The sequence below is a fragment of the Phodopus roborovskii genome, unplaced genomic scaffold, assembly GCF_943737965.1.
Source record: "Phodopus roborovskii unplaced genomic scaffold, PHOROB, whole genome shotgun sequence".
In the NCBI taxonomy this organism is placed as follows: Eukaryota; Metazoa; Chordata; class Mammalia; order Rodentia; family Cricetidae; genus Phodopus; species Phodopus roborovskii.
In genome coordinates, this window is record NW_026126459.1 from 10,229,696 (window position 1) to 10,246,313 (window position 16,618).

The 16,618-nt window shown below is 46.4% G+C and overlaps 1 protein-coding gene across 2 annotated transcripts in view; it reads left to right on the forward strand.

Moving 5' to 3' along the window:
• The first annotated feature begins 269 nt into the window (after positions 1–269).
• The window catches only part of Tbc1d22a (TBC1 domain family member 22A), a 286,880-nt gene continuing 270,531 nt past the window's right edge, over positions 270–16,618 (forward strand). Inside the window, exon 1 of one of the 2 annotated variants that reach the window (XM_051189573.1) lies at positions 270–640. In XM_051189573.1, the coding sequence (XP_051045530.1) occupies positions 370–640 (271 nt within the window). In that variant the 5' untranslated portion in view covers positions 270–369. The remainder of the gene's footprint in view (positions 641–16,618) is intronic. The other variant, XM_051189571.1, reaches the window with a different exon arrangement.

The following is a 16,618-nucleotide window of genomic DNA, read 5'->3' on the forward strand; positions in this document are numbered from 1 at the left end:
GAGCACCGGCCAGATGGTTCTTCACGCCTTTTTGCCCCTTTGTTCTTCAGCTGAATCCAGGCGGATCTGCCCCATGGCCTTCGATACGCTCTGGCGGTAGTTGCTTCCTTCACTTCACCGTACGGTGAAGTGATCCCGGTTCAGTGCTAGTCGGCTGCGAGCAAAGCATGCAGACTAAGACCCCAGGCGCACGCGGCTCCGGAGTTTATGGCCGGCAGCCCGCCCCTGGGGTCGAAGGCGGGGATCCAGGGGCCTCGGCCAACGCCGCACAGCCGGGTAGCTCCCAGAGCAGCCCGAATCCACGAAACCCGAAGGCTCCGCCTGCACGACTGCGGAACTGCCACGCGCACTCCCCAGCGTCGCCTTTTCATGGCATCAAGCGCAGAAGCCGCGACGAAGGCGGGACTTCCGGAAGCGCCGAGTCACAACTTCCGGACGGAGGCGGAAGCGCCTCTCGGGTCTGCGCTCGGGAGTCCTGGTATCGCTGAGGGGCCACCGGGGCACAGGAGAGGGCTGCCGAGGGTGGACCGGCAGCGCTCGGGTGTCAGGGTTGCGGATCTGAGGGATGAGGAAGGGCCATGGCCAGCGACGGGGCCAGGAAGCAGTTCTGGAAGCGCAGCAACAGCAAAGTCCCGGGCAGGTGGGTGTGACGGGGAGGACCGGGTCGGGGTCAGGGGTCAGAGGTCAGGTAGCTGTGCAGTCCTGTTGGACTGTGGATGGAGCCGTGGTCTAGGGAGGGGAACTTGGGCTCCAAGGTGACTGTTGGGCGATGTGAGGGGTTTGGGAGTGGGGGTCGGTAGTGGGGGCGTGGAGTCTGTGAGGTGACAGTGGCTGCACCTCGGGGCGAGGAGGACGAAGACCTAACCCAAGTGTCTCCAGAGTCTGGGAGGTTCTCTTCCGCGAAACTCCTTGGCTCCCTGGGGAAGCTGGAAGGAACTGACGCGGGTCATGCCCTGGAGAGTTTGGTGGAGTCAGGAAACTGGCCGGGCAGGGGCAGCGCCTGCTGGGGAGGTTGATCTCTTGATTGGCCTTCTCTTGTGAGCTGGTGCTTTTGCTTTGTGAATGGAAACGCCTTGTGGATTTCTATGTTCTCACCTTCTGGCTCTAGACTCCAATATTCTAAGAGCAACAGGAACAAATAATACTTGGGTTCAGTCTGGAAGCTATGGCGCTCCAAAGTCCTTTGATTGGTCATGACCTGACGCCTCTCCAGGCCTTAGAGAATGAAGAGACAGTTCATGGAAAATGCCTAAGAACAAGTCAGCCACTGACCAGACCGTGTTTCAGATGAGCACATCTCAAGTTTTCAAAGGTTCCCAAACCAACGTCTGAGATACTGACATTTAAGATTCATCTCTCCAGTCCCTAAGATACTGACATTAAAGTAACTTAAATAGAAACATTCATTAGTACGGAAAATGGGCAGTACTCCTATGTCTGAGTGTTAAAATTGTAAACTTTGACATTCACCGCATTCAGCCATAAAATGTACTTTCAGAGTGGTTGGGAGATAGCTGGAGTTACTGACTAAAGGGCCACAGAGACTTGGAAGATGGAGGAAGTCCTCAGAGGTTCCCAGACACTGTATTTCTATTGTACCAGGACCACACTTGCTCAAACAGTTTTAAACAAACAAACAAACAAACAAACACAAACAAACAAACAAACAAAAACCCCCAATGTCATAGTTTGAGATGAGTGGAAGATACTGGAATAATAGTGAGAACAAGTTCTTACTGTCACAGGGACAAACATGAAGAGCCTAGTGTTCAGAAAAAAAAAAAAAAAAGTAAAAAGTCACATGACAGTGTGACTTTTTCCTTTACATCTTGAGGCTTTGGTTCTACTTAAGACTGAACTGTAATTCACAATTAAATTATTAAGAGTCAACTGATGTTTAAAAAAATGGAGTTGCTGTGTGTAGTTATAGAACTCAACCTTCCATCAAAGACTGTTTCTTTTGTGTGTGTGTGTGTGTGTGTGTGTGTGTGTGTGTGTGTGTGTGTGTGTTTTGAGGTGGGATCTCTTTTATACTGCAGGCTGGCCTTGAGCTTTTGATCTTCCTGCCTCAGTCTCCCAAGTATACGTGTGGGTGTCACTACACCTAGAATGGTAGTTTGTCTTTGTACTGTGCTAAACTGTGTCATCCCTACTTGTACATATGGAACTGTGACTGACTTTGCTTGGAAGCAGGGTCTTTCTAGACATCATTGATCTAAGATGAGGCCATCCTGCAGTTGGGATGCCCCAATTTAGTCTCTGGTTCCCATAAGAAGGTGGAACTTTAGTTACAGAAGAGACAGAAGTAAAGAAGATGACCTTGCAAAGATGGAAGCAGAGATTGGAGTGATGTGTTTATAAGTTAAAGCCAGAGATTTCTGGCAACCATCAGAAGCTAGAAGAGGAAGGAAACGGTCCTCACAGACTGCATAGTCTGCTGACACCTTAGTTTCATGACCCAAAAGGGAATGCATTTCTACTTCTTTAGGCAACTATCTTTATGGTTGTCATAGGAAATGAGTGTAGTCCCAGTCTTTTCAGTGTGACCCCACATTACCAAAGACAGACTTCTTTCTGCTTGACTTTGTTGCATCATATCAGATACTTTTGAGAGCAGCTGCCATGTCACAGAAGTGATGGGGAAATCTTGTGACTTGCTAGAGGCTGCTGCTGAGGACAGGACAGGGGAGAGGCTGGGCTCTGCAGAGAGCCTGTGTAGCCTTTGTATCGCTCTTCTGCCCTGTAGCCTCCCCTGTGGCCATGTCCTGCTTTGGATGATGGTCTGGAAATCTCCCAGAAGGAGAGTGTGCAAAGTTGTGCCCCATTCCTTTTTGAGTTGTTCAGTGCCTACATTCTGGGTTTTCACCTGTATAGTGTGATGCTAGCAGAGTGCTAGGCCAGGCTCCTGAGGTGTCACCTGCTCTTTCATGTGGGCCTGATGATTGTCTGCCACCAGGGAAGTTCTGGGAGGAGACCACGGAATCTTACCCAGAGTTCCAGACAGTGAAGGGAGCTGTGTGAGGCAGAGCCCCTGTCAATTCCTTGACAGTGCAGATGGTGGGTGGAGATCCAGCAAGGACTTGGTGCTCCACCAATATTTTATCTACCAGGGATTTGTCATTTGCAAAACATGGCCTTGTCCTTTAGGCAGCACTCACCAAGGCAGGCTGGGTTTAAAACTGCTTGGCTTCTTCTCTAGAAATGTGAGTTCACACAGATGTTTCTTGCGTTATCTCACACCTTTATAACCTGGCCACTGCTCAGCTTTCCATCCCTGCCCATTCTGTTTTTGAACTGTGCCCCCAGCAGTGCTGATGGGCTTTGTGTCTAGGGTCTTCCACATCCCATGCTGTACTAGTCTTCCATTTTCATGCTTGTTAGTCTGACTGGAATGTTCCTTCCCTCTTTTTACTCTTCACACTTCATCTGCAGCCAGATTCCTTAATACCTTGCTGTTTCCTCTGCTGCTGGGACACAGGTACTCTTTCATGTACTGGCTTCTTCATTATGTTACAAGCTCTGCCTGTTTAGGATGTGCTACCCTCTCTCATCTTCATTGGTAAAGACTCAAGAATGGTGGTTGATCCAAGCTGTCTCCCACGTTAGCCTGGAGTGAGAAAAAAATCTTGGCTTAGAGAGCTGCATGAGAGATGGTCTTCCTGTAAGACCTTCTGTTATGTGCACTTCCTGGTCTTTGGATGGGTATTTGACTGAGTCTTTCTTAGAATTTCCTTTTCTGGATGAGCTCCCATATAGAAAGACTATACCTTGTGCCAGGAGACTAGGGAGCTGAGTGGGTCTTAGCATCTCTTCTGTGTGATAGTCTCCAATGTATGTTATTCCTGGAGCCATTTTTGTATCTGTAATAGAAGGGGGCTACATTACACAGGTGGCCATGACAGCCAAGGGAAAATTTGCTTGACTTATATCTTAGTTAGGGCTTCCATTGCTACAATAAAACACCATGACCAAAATGCAAGTTGGAGAGGAAAGGGTTTGTTTGCCTTAGACTTCTATATCACTATTCATCCTCGAAGGAAGTCAGAATCAGAAACTCAAAAACAGGCCAGGAACCTGGAGGCACAAGCTGATGCAGAAGCCATGGAGGGGTCCTAATTATTGGTGTGCTCCCCATGGCTTGCTCAGTCTGATTTCTTATAAGTCAGTATCACCAACCCTGAGTGCCACCACTCACAATGGACTGGGCCCTGCCTTTTTAATTCACTAATTAAGAAAATGCCCTACAAGCTAGACTTAGTCGCACACTCCTTTAATCCCAGCACTCGGGAGCCAGAGGCAGGCAGATCTCTGTGAGTTTAAGAACAACCTGTTATACAAATTGAGTTTCAGAACAATCAGAGCTGTTATACAGAGAAACCCTGTCTTGTAAAACAAATGAACAAACAAATGCCCTATAGCCAGATCCTATAGAGGCATTTTTTCAATTGAGGTTCCCTTCTTTCAGATAACTCTAGCTTGTGTCAAGTGACATAAAACTGTCTAACACAGCCTAGCTCTATTCTTTTCAGATTAAAGAGAGACAGAGACACAGAGAGATAGTTATCTCTTGGATTACCTGAGAGCATTTAGTTAATTTTTATTTAACTTCTACTACTTGCCATCTACAAAATTAACCACTATCTGTGCTCCTCCCATAGAGAGCTAACTGTTGGATGGTGGTAACTGCCATCAAAGCTCTGCAGGAAAGAAGGGTGGGTATTGGGAAGATCTCGTGGTGAAACAGTGGCTGGGTACCCTTGATGAGAAGGTGCCTTCAGAGTACAGATCTCTGTTCCTCGAACAGGGCTGGTGTAAGAGGGGAGCAAGGAACCAAGGTGGCTGAAGCTGAGGGGGAGGACAGGGTTATATGGTCAAAGCAAGATGGGGACTATTACTCTCTTCATTCTGAGTGGGTGGAGAGCCTTCCGAGACTTGAGTAGCTGTGTGCCAGGGGCAGCTCTCTGTGGCTACTTTCATGAAGAGAAACACAGCAGAGGGGAGAAGGGCATGAGCAGGGCAACCAGGTAGGAACCTCTTGGAACACTTTCAGGTAAGGGACAGGAGTGATGGTCATTTCAGTGGGAAAGGCAGTAGAGTAGGTGGGTAGTAATAATCAGAAGGCCTGGGTCCTTGCTTCTCGTGGGCCTGTTCTATCTGGAGCCATTGACTCAAAGAGCTATTGCTCTCTGCCATTATCACAGTTGGAATTCCTGCCACACTTGCTTTAAATGCTAACAGAACCCTGCACACATTGGATTTGCAAACTGAGGCAGCCTTTCAGGATGGAACTGGTGTTTAATGTTTTATCATGGCTCTGCCTGACTCTGAGTACTGCTGGCAGTAGGCAATGCATGTTGCTAGGGTAGGTGAGGGATGGTATTTGGAAGTACAATGTTGTCAAAGACTAAGCTCAACTGTAGGGAGGCCCTGTATTCCATGGGTAAGGCTAGGGCAGAGGTGCAGCCTCAGCTGTGGTTGGGACAGCTTTCAGCCTCTATTGTTGGAACCTTGAGGAGTGTAAGCAAATGAGACTGCTCAATAGAGCTGTTTCAGTCCCAGTTGAAGTGGGAGGAGTGCTGGGGGTAATGGAGCTTTTCAGACATGTATGAGCACCTTTGACATGCCCAAGACTGAGTGCTGGTTGGACAAGCAGATACTGCTCAGGGAGGCCAACAGGGTAAGGGCCAGTGAACATGTGAATATGCATACTGGCGGGGGTGGGGGTGCTGGAGAAATGGCTCAGTGGTTAAGAGCACTGGCTGCTCTTCCAGAGGTCCTGAGTTCAAATCCAGAAACCACATGGCTCACAACCAACTGTAATGAGATCTGATGCCCTCTTCTGGTATGCAGGCATACATGCAGACAGAACATTTTATACATAATAAATAAATCTTTAAAAATATGCATACTGACTGTAGTTCTGTGAATGTCATAATTTGGGCATGTTGGGAGAATATCAGGATCCTACAAGGGGAAATGGTCACATCTCTTCTGAAGACATTCGGTCTAAATTGGGACCTGGAAGTGTCGAAGGAGTCAGACTGCCCCTCAGAGATGCAGGGTGGGCTGCAGGGGACACCTGTGGCTGGGAAGGGATTAGAGTAGCCCAAGCATACCAGGCTGTAAAGGCTTTGGAGGCATTTGAAGGTTGTGGAGAAGATCTGGATCTGAATACAGACTCTTGAGAGTATTGAAGGTCATTAAGTGGGGCATAGTAGACAACTCTCAGTCTTGCAGAATGGGCAAGAGGAAACAGGCAGGAAGCAAGGACAATGGCAGAGGCTATTGGAGGAGTGGACAGGATTAAGGCTCTGACAAATGGTGCTTTCACATTCACTGATGGCCTGGATGTTAGGGGTTGGCATGATCACCAGTGTGTGGCCTGGGGCATGGTCCCAAAGATCTGTGTCCCCCCTCCCTAGAACCTGTGAATAAGCCATGCTACATGACAGAGCTGGTCATGTAACATGGTCAGTCAGTTGGCCTGTACTGGGGTTAGGTCTGACCTATGTAGAGCTACATGAACTATTAAAAATGGTTGGAGAGAATCAGCAGGAGTGGAACTTGGCCCATAGCAGTTGGCCTTGTATAGGAAGGATGGGGCCAGATGCCAAGGAATGTGGTGTGGTCTTGAGAAGCCTGAGAATGTGAATATTGGTCCTTTAACTGCAAGAATCTGAATTCTGCCCATTGCTAGAATGAGCAGGAAATGATTCTCCCCTTGAGCTTCCAGCATGAAATGCTGCTGGCCCACATCTAGACTGTAGTCTGCTGAAAAACCATGGCCACTTTCTAACTTCTATTCTCTGTATGAAGTGTGCTGAGGGTTTCTTGTGGGGAGGAACTGCAGTTGGCCCCCAGTACCTCTGTCAGCAGAATCCTGCTTCTGACTGTGGGCTGGGTTATTCTGGTTAGCCTTCAAAGCTTCTGGATAGCCGCTGCAAAGTGCTTTTATTCCCAAGTGCTGGAAGTGAGCAGAGACTCTCCTGTCATGTGTCCTGCTAGTCCAGCCTTGGCATTAAACAGGCCCTGCCTCTCTTGTCCTTGTCTTGTCCTGTGCTTTTAGAGATCTGTCTCCTGACTTGTGGCTTTGAAATGTTATTTTCCTTGTTGATGTCCACACTCCTGTTTCTCAGCTTCTTGGAAGCCCTGGAGCTTGAATCCCCATGGGGAAGCCATGGGGTCCATGGGGGCTGTGTTCGGGAAGCGGGTTTCTCTTCAAGTTCCTGTTGACATGGTGGAGGGTTCCCCGTGTGACTGGGAGCTGTGGAGGCATTAGCAGGTAGTTCTACTGTGTGTGTAATTCTTTTTCCTACCCCTCAATGAGAACTTCATGTTGCCATGTCAAATGTCTCATTTCATCAGCAACAGTTTGAAAATAAATGTGAGTCATATTTTCCCTTGCATATTTAATGTAGAAAATTGATACTGGAATTAATTTTAAATGAAGACTAAACTAAGAAAAAAAAGTTCCTTGTGCTAGGGTATTGCTCACAGGCAGAATATTTGCTTGGCTTGGCATGTGTGAGGTCCTGGCATCTCTCTCCACCAATAGCAGCAACAAAAGCCTAGTAATGTTTTGATTTGTTGTTATTTTTATGTAGTCTATTAACCAGGAGGGCAGCAAGTGGATTCTCAGCTCCCTGCTGTGTTCAGGAAAAAAGAGGAGTATGGCTAAGTGAGGACAGTGAGATTCACTCTGCTCTGTTCTCCAGATCTCTGTACTCCAGCCATGGTCCTGGTCCATAGAATGACCTTCCTCTTCCTACAGTGCCCCCCTTCCCCCAAGGCTCAGTGATCCCTCACTTCCCAGTACCTGCCATGTGGAGCTCTGCAGGCCATTCTGTGATGGGGTCCAGCATCAGGGACCAGGCTTTCTGCCAGTAAGGGGGCTGTAAGGACCACACACAAAAGTGGGATGTGGGAAATGTCTCTTGGCCTCAGGAGCAGCTGTGTTCAACCATGTCTCCCTTCTTGTGTGGAATCTAGGGATCGATCCTTAAAACTTATTCTTAGAGTAGGTGCCTGTGCTGTGTCCAGGGCTGGTGGCAGGGGTATGGGATTGTTTACTGAGTGCTTGTCTCGGTCCAGTCCTCATAGTAGTTGGGAATGAAACTGTGGTTTCTCCTTTACAGATGAAACAGACTAAATAAAGCCTAGTAACTTGCTCAGAGCTGTTTGGCTTGGAAGCAGAGTCTGGGCTTGAACTGGAGGAGTTTGTCTGCTCTATGCCTCAACTGTCAACATGGCTTCTCATCCCCACCTCATCTTCTAGCTGTGCATCTCTAAGAAAGCTGACTCACCCCAGCCCACTGGAACTGGTCCTTCCAGGGGTATCTTGGGCTCCCACCAGCTTCTCAGAACCTTCAGGGTGTGCTGGGCTCCTCAGCCCAGAAAGCACGGAGCCGCTGAGCTGCCAGGTGGAATTTGGCTGTGCCGAATTAGGCACACAGCTTCTTTTAGGCTCATCCTGGTGTTCATGTTGCAGATAGCAAGCAGAGATGTCATAGGATCCAAGAGAGTGGGGCTACTGTTCTTCTCATTCCTGTGGCTTGTGCTAGGAACTTCTGTTGTGAGTACCCTGGCCTTTCTGCTCTCCCTTTCTGTAATGCTGTTTTCCTCTTTTCTTGGGATAGTGTGGAAGTTCTGCCTTCCCTCTCCTGGCCCCCTCACCCCCCAGCACTGAATGTTACAACAGGGTACAGCTGTGGATTCTCTCATACACTGAGCATCAGGGCTGGGGATGATGTGACTGGAGAGACAGTGCAGTCTAAGCCTGGCCTTGCAGAGAGTCCCTCACATATGCTGTTTACTTTCACTGCATGGGCTGCTGTGAGGAAGCTGAGCCCCGCCCCAAGGCTGCTGGTCCTCTGTGAGCTGGCTGGACTCCTATAGGTATGCTCATTCAATTCAGAGCCCTTCCCTACCTCATGTGAAGCATTGGTTCTGTCCCAGAGCCCCTCCTCGATGTACTTGCTCATTCTAGGATTTGCCCTCTGAGAATGCACCTCAGCTATGATGTATGCACAGGATTTGCCCATTATACCCTGATCTGCTATCTTTCTCTACATTCACACTGTGTCTGCCTGAGCCCAGCTGTGCATTAGCCAGACCTCAGTGACTGAGGTCCTGAAGCTGTTGTCTGCTTATTACCTCATGTATGTTGCTATGCTAATGTGAAGAGGCATGTTTCTTTGAGCATTTCTACTCAAATGGATGATGTTGATTCCTGTCATCTTGATAGAGATGAGTGTTGAGGGATGCTGGCTGAGGATATATGATATATAAGTAGAGAGACAAAAGACCAGATACTGGAGAGGGGCAAGTCCTTTGGTGGACCTTAGCATCAGGGACAGCTGCCTCTACCAGTTAGGGGGAGCTGCCGTCTTGTTAGAACCTATGATCTTGTGGCTGAATTCCTCCTTGACTGTTCTTTGTGCAGTGTCTTAATGGATTGCCCATCTTTCGAAAGCAACCCAACAATAGGGAAGTCACTTGTTTCTTGCCCCTTTTGATGCTAGCATTGGGTGCTGCTAGTATGTGGTATTTGATGAATGGTTTTAATGAGCTGGTCCATGCATAGCAGACAGTATTTATGGTGTCCCTCAAGTGAAGGTCAAACTGGGGAACTTGCCATTTTTCTTTCCTGACTGGTCAAGACTGCTTTGGTGGTATGACCTCAGGGCCTCTCTCTCTCTTGTCCATTTCTGCAGTGTCTCCAGTCTGTCTTGTCCCATTCCAGCTCTCTAGGGGTACCTCTGATTTTTAGGCTACATTATCGCTTCCTACTCATCTTGGCTCTCTCATTTCTCCTTCTTGAGCTGACTTTTGTTTTTGTTTTTTTCTCAAGGCAGGGTTTCTCTGTATAGTCCTGGTTGTCCTGGAATTGCTCTATAGATCAGGCTAGCCTCTAACTCAGATTCACCTGCCTCTGCCTCCTGAGTACTGGGATTATAGGTGTGTTTTACCATTGCCTGGATTTCTTATCTATATCTATATGTCTGTCTGTCTGTCTATCTGTTTATCTGTCTGTCTATTCATCCATCTGTTCACCCACCCACCTATCCACCCACCCACCCACCCACCCATCCATCAATCTATCTATCTGTGTAACAGCTTTGGCTGTCTTGAAACTTTCTTTGTGGGCCAGGCTGGCTTTGAATTTACAGAGATCTACCTAGCTCTGTCTCCTGAGTGCTGGGATTAAAGGTGTGCACCCTCCCCCATTTATTTTTCTTTTTTTTTGAGCTGACATTTTAATAGGGTTCCCTTGTGCTGAAAAAGATAAACTTTAACCAACCCATTAGGGACTGTGAGGCATGAGCTTGGACATCTCTCTGCTGCCCTTCCTGGCTCACCTTGGATCCATTGCCTTCTGTCTAGTTTGCCCTGCTTCTGAGTGAGAGCTGTGCTGTGTAACAGGGCTGCCACCTGTGCCTCAGTGATGTACTTCACTTGCTCTTCTGTCCTCTGGGAGCCCTTCCTGCCTGCTTTGTTCTGGGGTCATCAAGCTATGTGCGGGGTGGACAATGGAGCATAACTAATGGCCCCTCAGTGCATTCTGGTAACCAAGGAGTCCTTTTTAAGTTTTCCTGCTTTCTTGTGTGTGTGTGTGTGTGCGTGTGTGTATGTGTGCATGCCTGAGGTCACAGCATCATAACTCATTTCTCCTTCCTTCTTTATAGTGATACCATTTGCATACCATACAATTCACCCATTAAAATATCCAAATATAAACAAATTCATGTGTGTGTGCTTTTGTGTGTGAAGGTAGGTATACTATAACACAAAGTTTAGAGGACAGTCTGGGAATCTGGTCTCCTTCCCCCTTGTAGGTTCTGGAATTCAAACTCAGGACTCTTACTCAAGGAGACATCTTGCCGGCTCAGGCATTCAGGTTTTGGAATGCATATTCAGAATTGTCTAATTATGACTGCAATTAATTTTAGACTACTTTCATTGCCAGGAAGAGAAACCATATCTTATTATGCCTTACTTTCCACCCTTTTCCCTGGAAGCCATAATGTATCCCATCTCTGTGGTGAACCACAATTCATATTACTGTAATCATACAGTGTGTTTGGCTGCTTTTTGTTTGTTTGAGACAGGGCCTCAAACTGGGTTTGACCTGCCACCCTCCTGCCTCAGACTGGGTTTGACCTGCCACCCTCCTGCCTCAGCTTCTTGAGTACTGTTGGACCTCCTTTTCATTTTGCTTACTTTTAAGGCTTGTCTATGCTACAGCATGAGACAGCCAAGGTGTTCCTCAGTTTACATTGTGGTTACAGTCTGTTGCCCCGTTGTAAGCTGAAAGTGCACATAGCCCTGCCACCTGCTAGACCTAGGGGTGTAGTGCACTGTGCGGCATCACGATTTCCGGTCTTGCTGCAGGGCTGGCCATGAACTGGCTCACTGCTGCTGCCCAGTATTGAGAAAAGTATTACGATACTGTGAGCCTGGGAAAGATCATAGTTAAAGTGTTGTGTGTATTTTCTGCTGAGTATGTGTTGCTTTCACACCTTTGTGAAGTTTGGAAATAGTGTTGAGCCACAGTAAGTTAGGGGTCATTTGTCACTTCCTTACTCTGTGTCTGAGACAGGGTCTGGCTATGTAGCACAGGATGACCCTGAATTAAGATTCCCTACCTTATGCTGGGTGTTAGTGGTGCACACCCTCTGGAGGCAGAGGCAGGCGGATCTCTGTGAGTTCGAGGTCAGCCTGGTTCACAGAGCTAGTTCCAGGACAGGCTCCAAAGCAATACAGAGAAACGCTGTCTCAAAAAAACCAGGCCGGAAAAAAAAAAAAAAAAAAATCCCCTATCTTAGCTTCCTAAATGCTGGGATTCTAGGTATACAGCACCTACCTGGTTTCATTCATTTTATGATCTAATATTCACTTTACATGGACAAGCCACTGTTGTTCCTGGTTCACCAGGTGATAGACCTCGGGCCTTTTTGAGGTGTGAACTCACAGAGGTAATAAACACTGACTTATTAAGAGGTGCAATGAAAAAGGACAGACCAGACTCACAGATACAGACTAAGACTCAGCCTGTGCTACCTCTCTAAGCATGAGCCAGAGCAAGAGAGAGCATGCTGGCTTTCTCCTCCAGCTTTTTCATTCCTCATGTAGCACCCCAGGCCATGCCCTACGGCCGGTACCCCAAAGCTATTGGTGGAAAGATTTCCCACCTTTCTACTTGTTGGCTGCTTGTCGTGCTGGGCTTTCTTTTCTCCAGCTCTGTATGACCTGCATCCCTGAGAACTCTGTTGTTTGACCCTTCTGCCTCAGTGACCCTAGAGCCTCCTTCATTAGAAGACTAGTTAGAGACAGAAAAGAACTGTATAGGCTGCTACAGCACCTAGAACACAGGAGTCTCCTCCAGGCCAAGAAGAAGTGTCACACACATCGGTGGTTGCTGAGTTTTCACCTTGCACCCAATTCCTTCTCCCTGCATCTAGATAGTCATTGTTCTGAGTTACGCCTCCATTCTCTTGCATGCTGTATTGGCAGCTTTTATGTCAACTTGATACAAGCCAGAGTCATTTTGAAAGAGGGAAACTCAGTTAAGAAAATTTCCCCAGCAGATTGACCTGTGGGCAAACCTGTGGTGCAATTTCTTGATTGATAATCGATGTGGGAAGGCCCAGTTTATTGTGGGCGGTGCCATCCCTGGGCTGGAGAACCTAGGTGCAATAGAAAGAAGGCTAAGCAATCCACGAGGAACAAACCTAAGCAGAGCCTCTTCATCAGCTCCTGTTTGCAGATTCCTGCCCTGTTTGATTTCCTGCCCTCATTGCTTTCAGTTATGAGAATGAAATAAACCTTTTTCTCCACAAGTTGCTTTTAGTTATGGTGCTTACCACAGCAATAGAAAACCAACTAAGACACATGGTAGGAATCTTGGCATTCATGTACACATGCAAATATGACAGTGTTTTTACATGAACACTTACTAGTTACATCTGTTGTACATTAAGAACACATGGGTATATTTAACTTGCTTTCAGTTTACTGTGAATCAATTATTCAATCTCCTTTTGTCCACTGTGGTCTGTCTGTTGAGGCTGGTACGTATTATGTGTATACAGTCACATACTTTGCTTTCTTTGTATTCATTCCTTAGTTGATAATGAGCTTCTAGGAGACAGAGCCTGGAATCTTCTGCATGCTGGACAAGTGCTTTATCACTTAGCATCTTAATTATGTGTGTGCTGGGGGTGTGGCTCAGTGCTAGAGTGCTGCCATAGCACACAGGAAGCCCTAGCTCCAATGTCCAACCCTGCTAAAATTTTTTGCTTTTTCTTCTTAGTATCATAAACTTTGCCTAGCCTCTTCCCTTATGTATTTGCATAGTTTTCTGTGGCTCTGTATCAGGACGTGGTATTATATCGTGTTCTTTTCACAAAGAATCCCTAGTGCCCTAGGTTATTGCAGAGTTTTAAAAGATGTATCATTTATTCAGAAGCATATTTGTGTACTATATTTTTTGTGGGGGGTGGAGTGGTCAGGGATCATCCTGCACACATGCCCCTGCGGCACACTCCCAGCCATGAATGTCTTTTACAGAAAGGCTTCTTTATTTGAGGTAAGTATGCATGTCACTTGCGACTGCTTTTCAGTGGCTTTGTTAAAGTCTGTTTGTCTTTTTTTAGCAATGCTAGACTAAATAAATACAATTTTAATAAGATAAAAATGAGGCTCCTTTAAGTCTGAGCTTGAACTTTGTTGGAACATTTTCTACTCAATAAACACAAGTGGTTTGCCTATGAAGAATTAATGAGTTTCCCACTCTGCTGGGAGGGAAAGGCCTGAAGTCTTTGATAATGCTGCAGAGACTTTTATGAAAATGACATGCAAATAGTGCCCTGCAGGCCAAGCTGCCTACTGATTTGAATATGAATATATTGGGGAATAAGAAGCATGTGAATGTTGGAGTCAAGATAGATTGGCAGTAGTGATAGGTACTCCATGTGGGTCACCTTCTGTGTACACAGTGCTACCATTGTGGCTGTTTTGGCCACAGCATGGGCTATGTTTCTGTTTGGATGCTGGGCTTCACACTGGCAAGCTCACACTGCCTCCAATTCACATCTGCACCCTGTGTAAATTCTCATGTCTGTTCCCAGGATGGGGAACTAAAGCCCTGAGAGTTGACTTGCTTCAAGCTTTGCCAGCCAGTAGGTATTGGTGCTGGAACTCTTTACCAGTTCACCCTGAGAACTCTGCACCAGTGTTAGGACACCTCTGTGAGGTTTGGGGAAAGGGCACTCCAGGTTGTTCATGATCTCAGTACTATATAGTTTTTCTCTCCCTTGACATGTAGTGCACATCTGATTCTCCAGGGGTCTGTGTAGTCAGAAGTTCAGGTACTATACAGGACCTTGGGGTCTTGATTCTTGTCCCAGGGTGTTCTGGGTGTCACTAGGAGGATTCAAAGGTTGGGGCTGAGATAAGGCTCTCTCTCCACTTTCTCGTCTTACTGTGACCGGTGGCTGCTGCTACAGGCTGCTAGCTCTGATGGCTCAGTTGAGATGGGTATTCATGGGCACTTCTTGTGACTAGTTTGGGTTTCCTTGTAGAGTATTGTCTGGGGTTGATGAGAGAAATCCTAGTCAGGTGGTCAAGGTTCAGCAAGAATGTTAGTTTTTCTTTTCATATCCATGTAACATCACTCACCCTTTCATATCCATGTAACTGTACTCACCCCTTTCATATCCATGTAACTATACTTAGCCACTTAAAGTGCAAGTTTTCCTCCATTGTTCTCCACTTTTCTGTTAAGGCAAGGTTTGTCAGTCAACCTGGAACTGGATGGTGTGGAACTACTGGTCCTGCTATCCAGCCTGCTACAGGTTCTCTGTCTCTGCCTCCTGAGGTTAGGATTATAGGTGAGCTGCCATGCTCACGTAGCTGTCTGCTATTTACCTGGGTCCTGGCGGAGGGGGTGGGTTTCCAAACTCCCATCCTTCTGCTTGCTTGCATGGCAAGCACTTTAACCTTTGAGCCATCTCCTTAGGCCCACTGTCAGGAATTTTTTACCTGCCCCTCTTAGGTGTGGGGCCTTTTCAAAAGAAAACAAAGAAAGACTAGAATTAATGTGAGCCCATGGTGTGTTCCCATAGGAATGATCACAGGGCATCCTAACACCAAGCTTCTGCTCACTTTGATTGGCACTGTGAGGACCTTAACACTTTGGACTAGATGATATTGTGCCTATTTTTGCTTCTCTTCTGTCTGGTCATACAGTTGCTACCCAAAAAGTGTTATAGTCCATTAAAATGTTTAGGTTACAAGAGCAAACACTTGATAAAATTAAGATATTGTGTTATAGGCATACAAATGAGCTGAAAACAAAACAATGCCATGTTTTAGTTTATCTTAAAGGTTTCCTTAAGCCAGTGAGGAGAGGTTATGTAAAAAATGCCTTTTTAAAAGTTTCTGCTGAACTTGGTAATGATGAAGTGTGATGGCTGTACTGGAAAGGGTAATGCACTCACAGATTTTGGACATGGACATCATTGGTAGACTGCTATCTTATGGCCATACTGCATGAATGACAGAGAAGGAATTCTTGCTTTGCAAATCAGTAAGAAGGTGAACTCTTGTTAGCAGATGGACACAGGATATGAATAGCTTACAAAAAGAAGAGGTAGGTACTAGTGAACAATATCTAAGGCACAGAGCCAGCATGGCGATCTCTTCCCTTCTGTCCAGTTAGTGGTGTTTGGCCATCTGCCAGGCCTTTCTGGGGGAAAGGAAACTACTTGACTGTCCTTTGGCAGCGTAGCCAAACCTCTTTAAATGCGTGCCTTATGCCCAGGGCATTCCCACTGCAAGAATTTGTTCTCAGGAGGTTTTCAAGTGTGTGTAGGCATTCCTCTCTAGAGGTGTTATTGCTGTCCTTGTAACCACAAACAATTTTAAATCAGCTCTGTGTTTCACAGTCAGCCTTGGGTAAACTCATTATGTTGTAGCCATATGGCAGCACAGTGTGAAATTAGAAGTGATACTGTCCAGGGAAGTGGCACAGGCCAGAGCTGAAGTAACCGGTGCTCATTCTATTCCTGTGGTGTTTAAAACATTTTATGTTGAAATAATTGAGATTTACAAGGGGTTGCAGAGGCATATGTAGGGAAGTCTGAACACTCTTAGCCTCGTAGTATGCTTTTAAATTTATATACGCTACTTCTAGTCTCTTTACACATTAAGTCACACATCTGGATTCTCTTTCTCTTTCTCTCTCTCTTTTTTTCTTTCTTTCTTTTTTTGTCTTTTTGAAACAGGGTTTCTCTATGTAACAGCCCTAGCTCCCTAGCTGTTCTGGAACTAGCTCTGTAGATCAGGCTGGCTTTGAACTCACAGAGATCCACCAGCCTCCAAGTGCTGGGATTAAAGGCATGAGCCACCACCACCCAGCAACTAAGTCACACATATGAAGGTAAATAAATGATTTAAGTAAACTGAAGAAGAAGGAAATGATAATGTGGGAAATACTTCATAGCCCATTTCAGAGTCAGGAAGGTTGGGTTTAATTTTTAAAAAAGGTTTATTATTATTATTATTTAAAATAATCTCACTACATTTTTATTTGTGTATGTGTGCCACAGCATGTGGG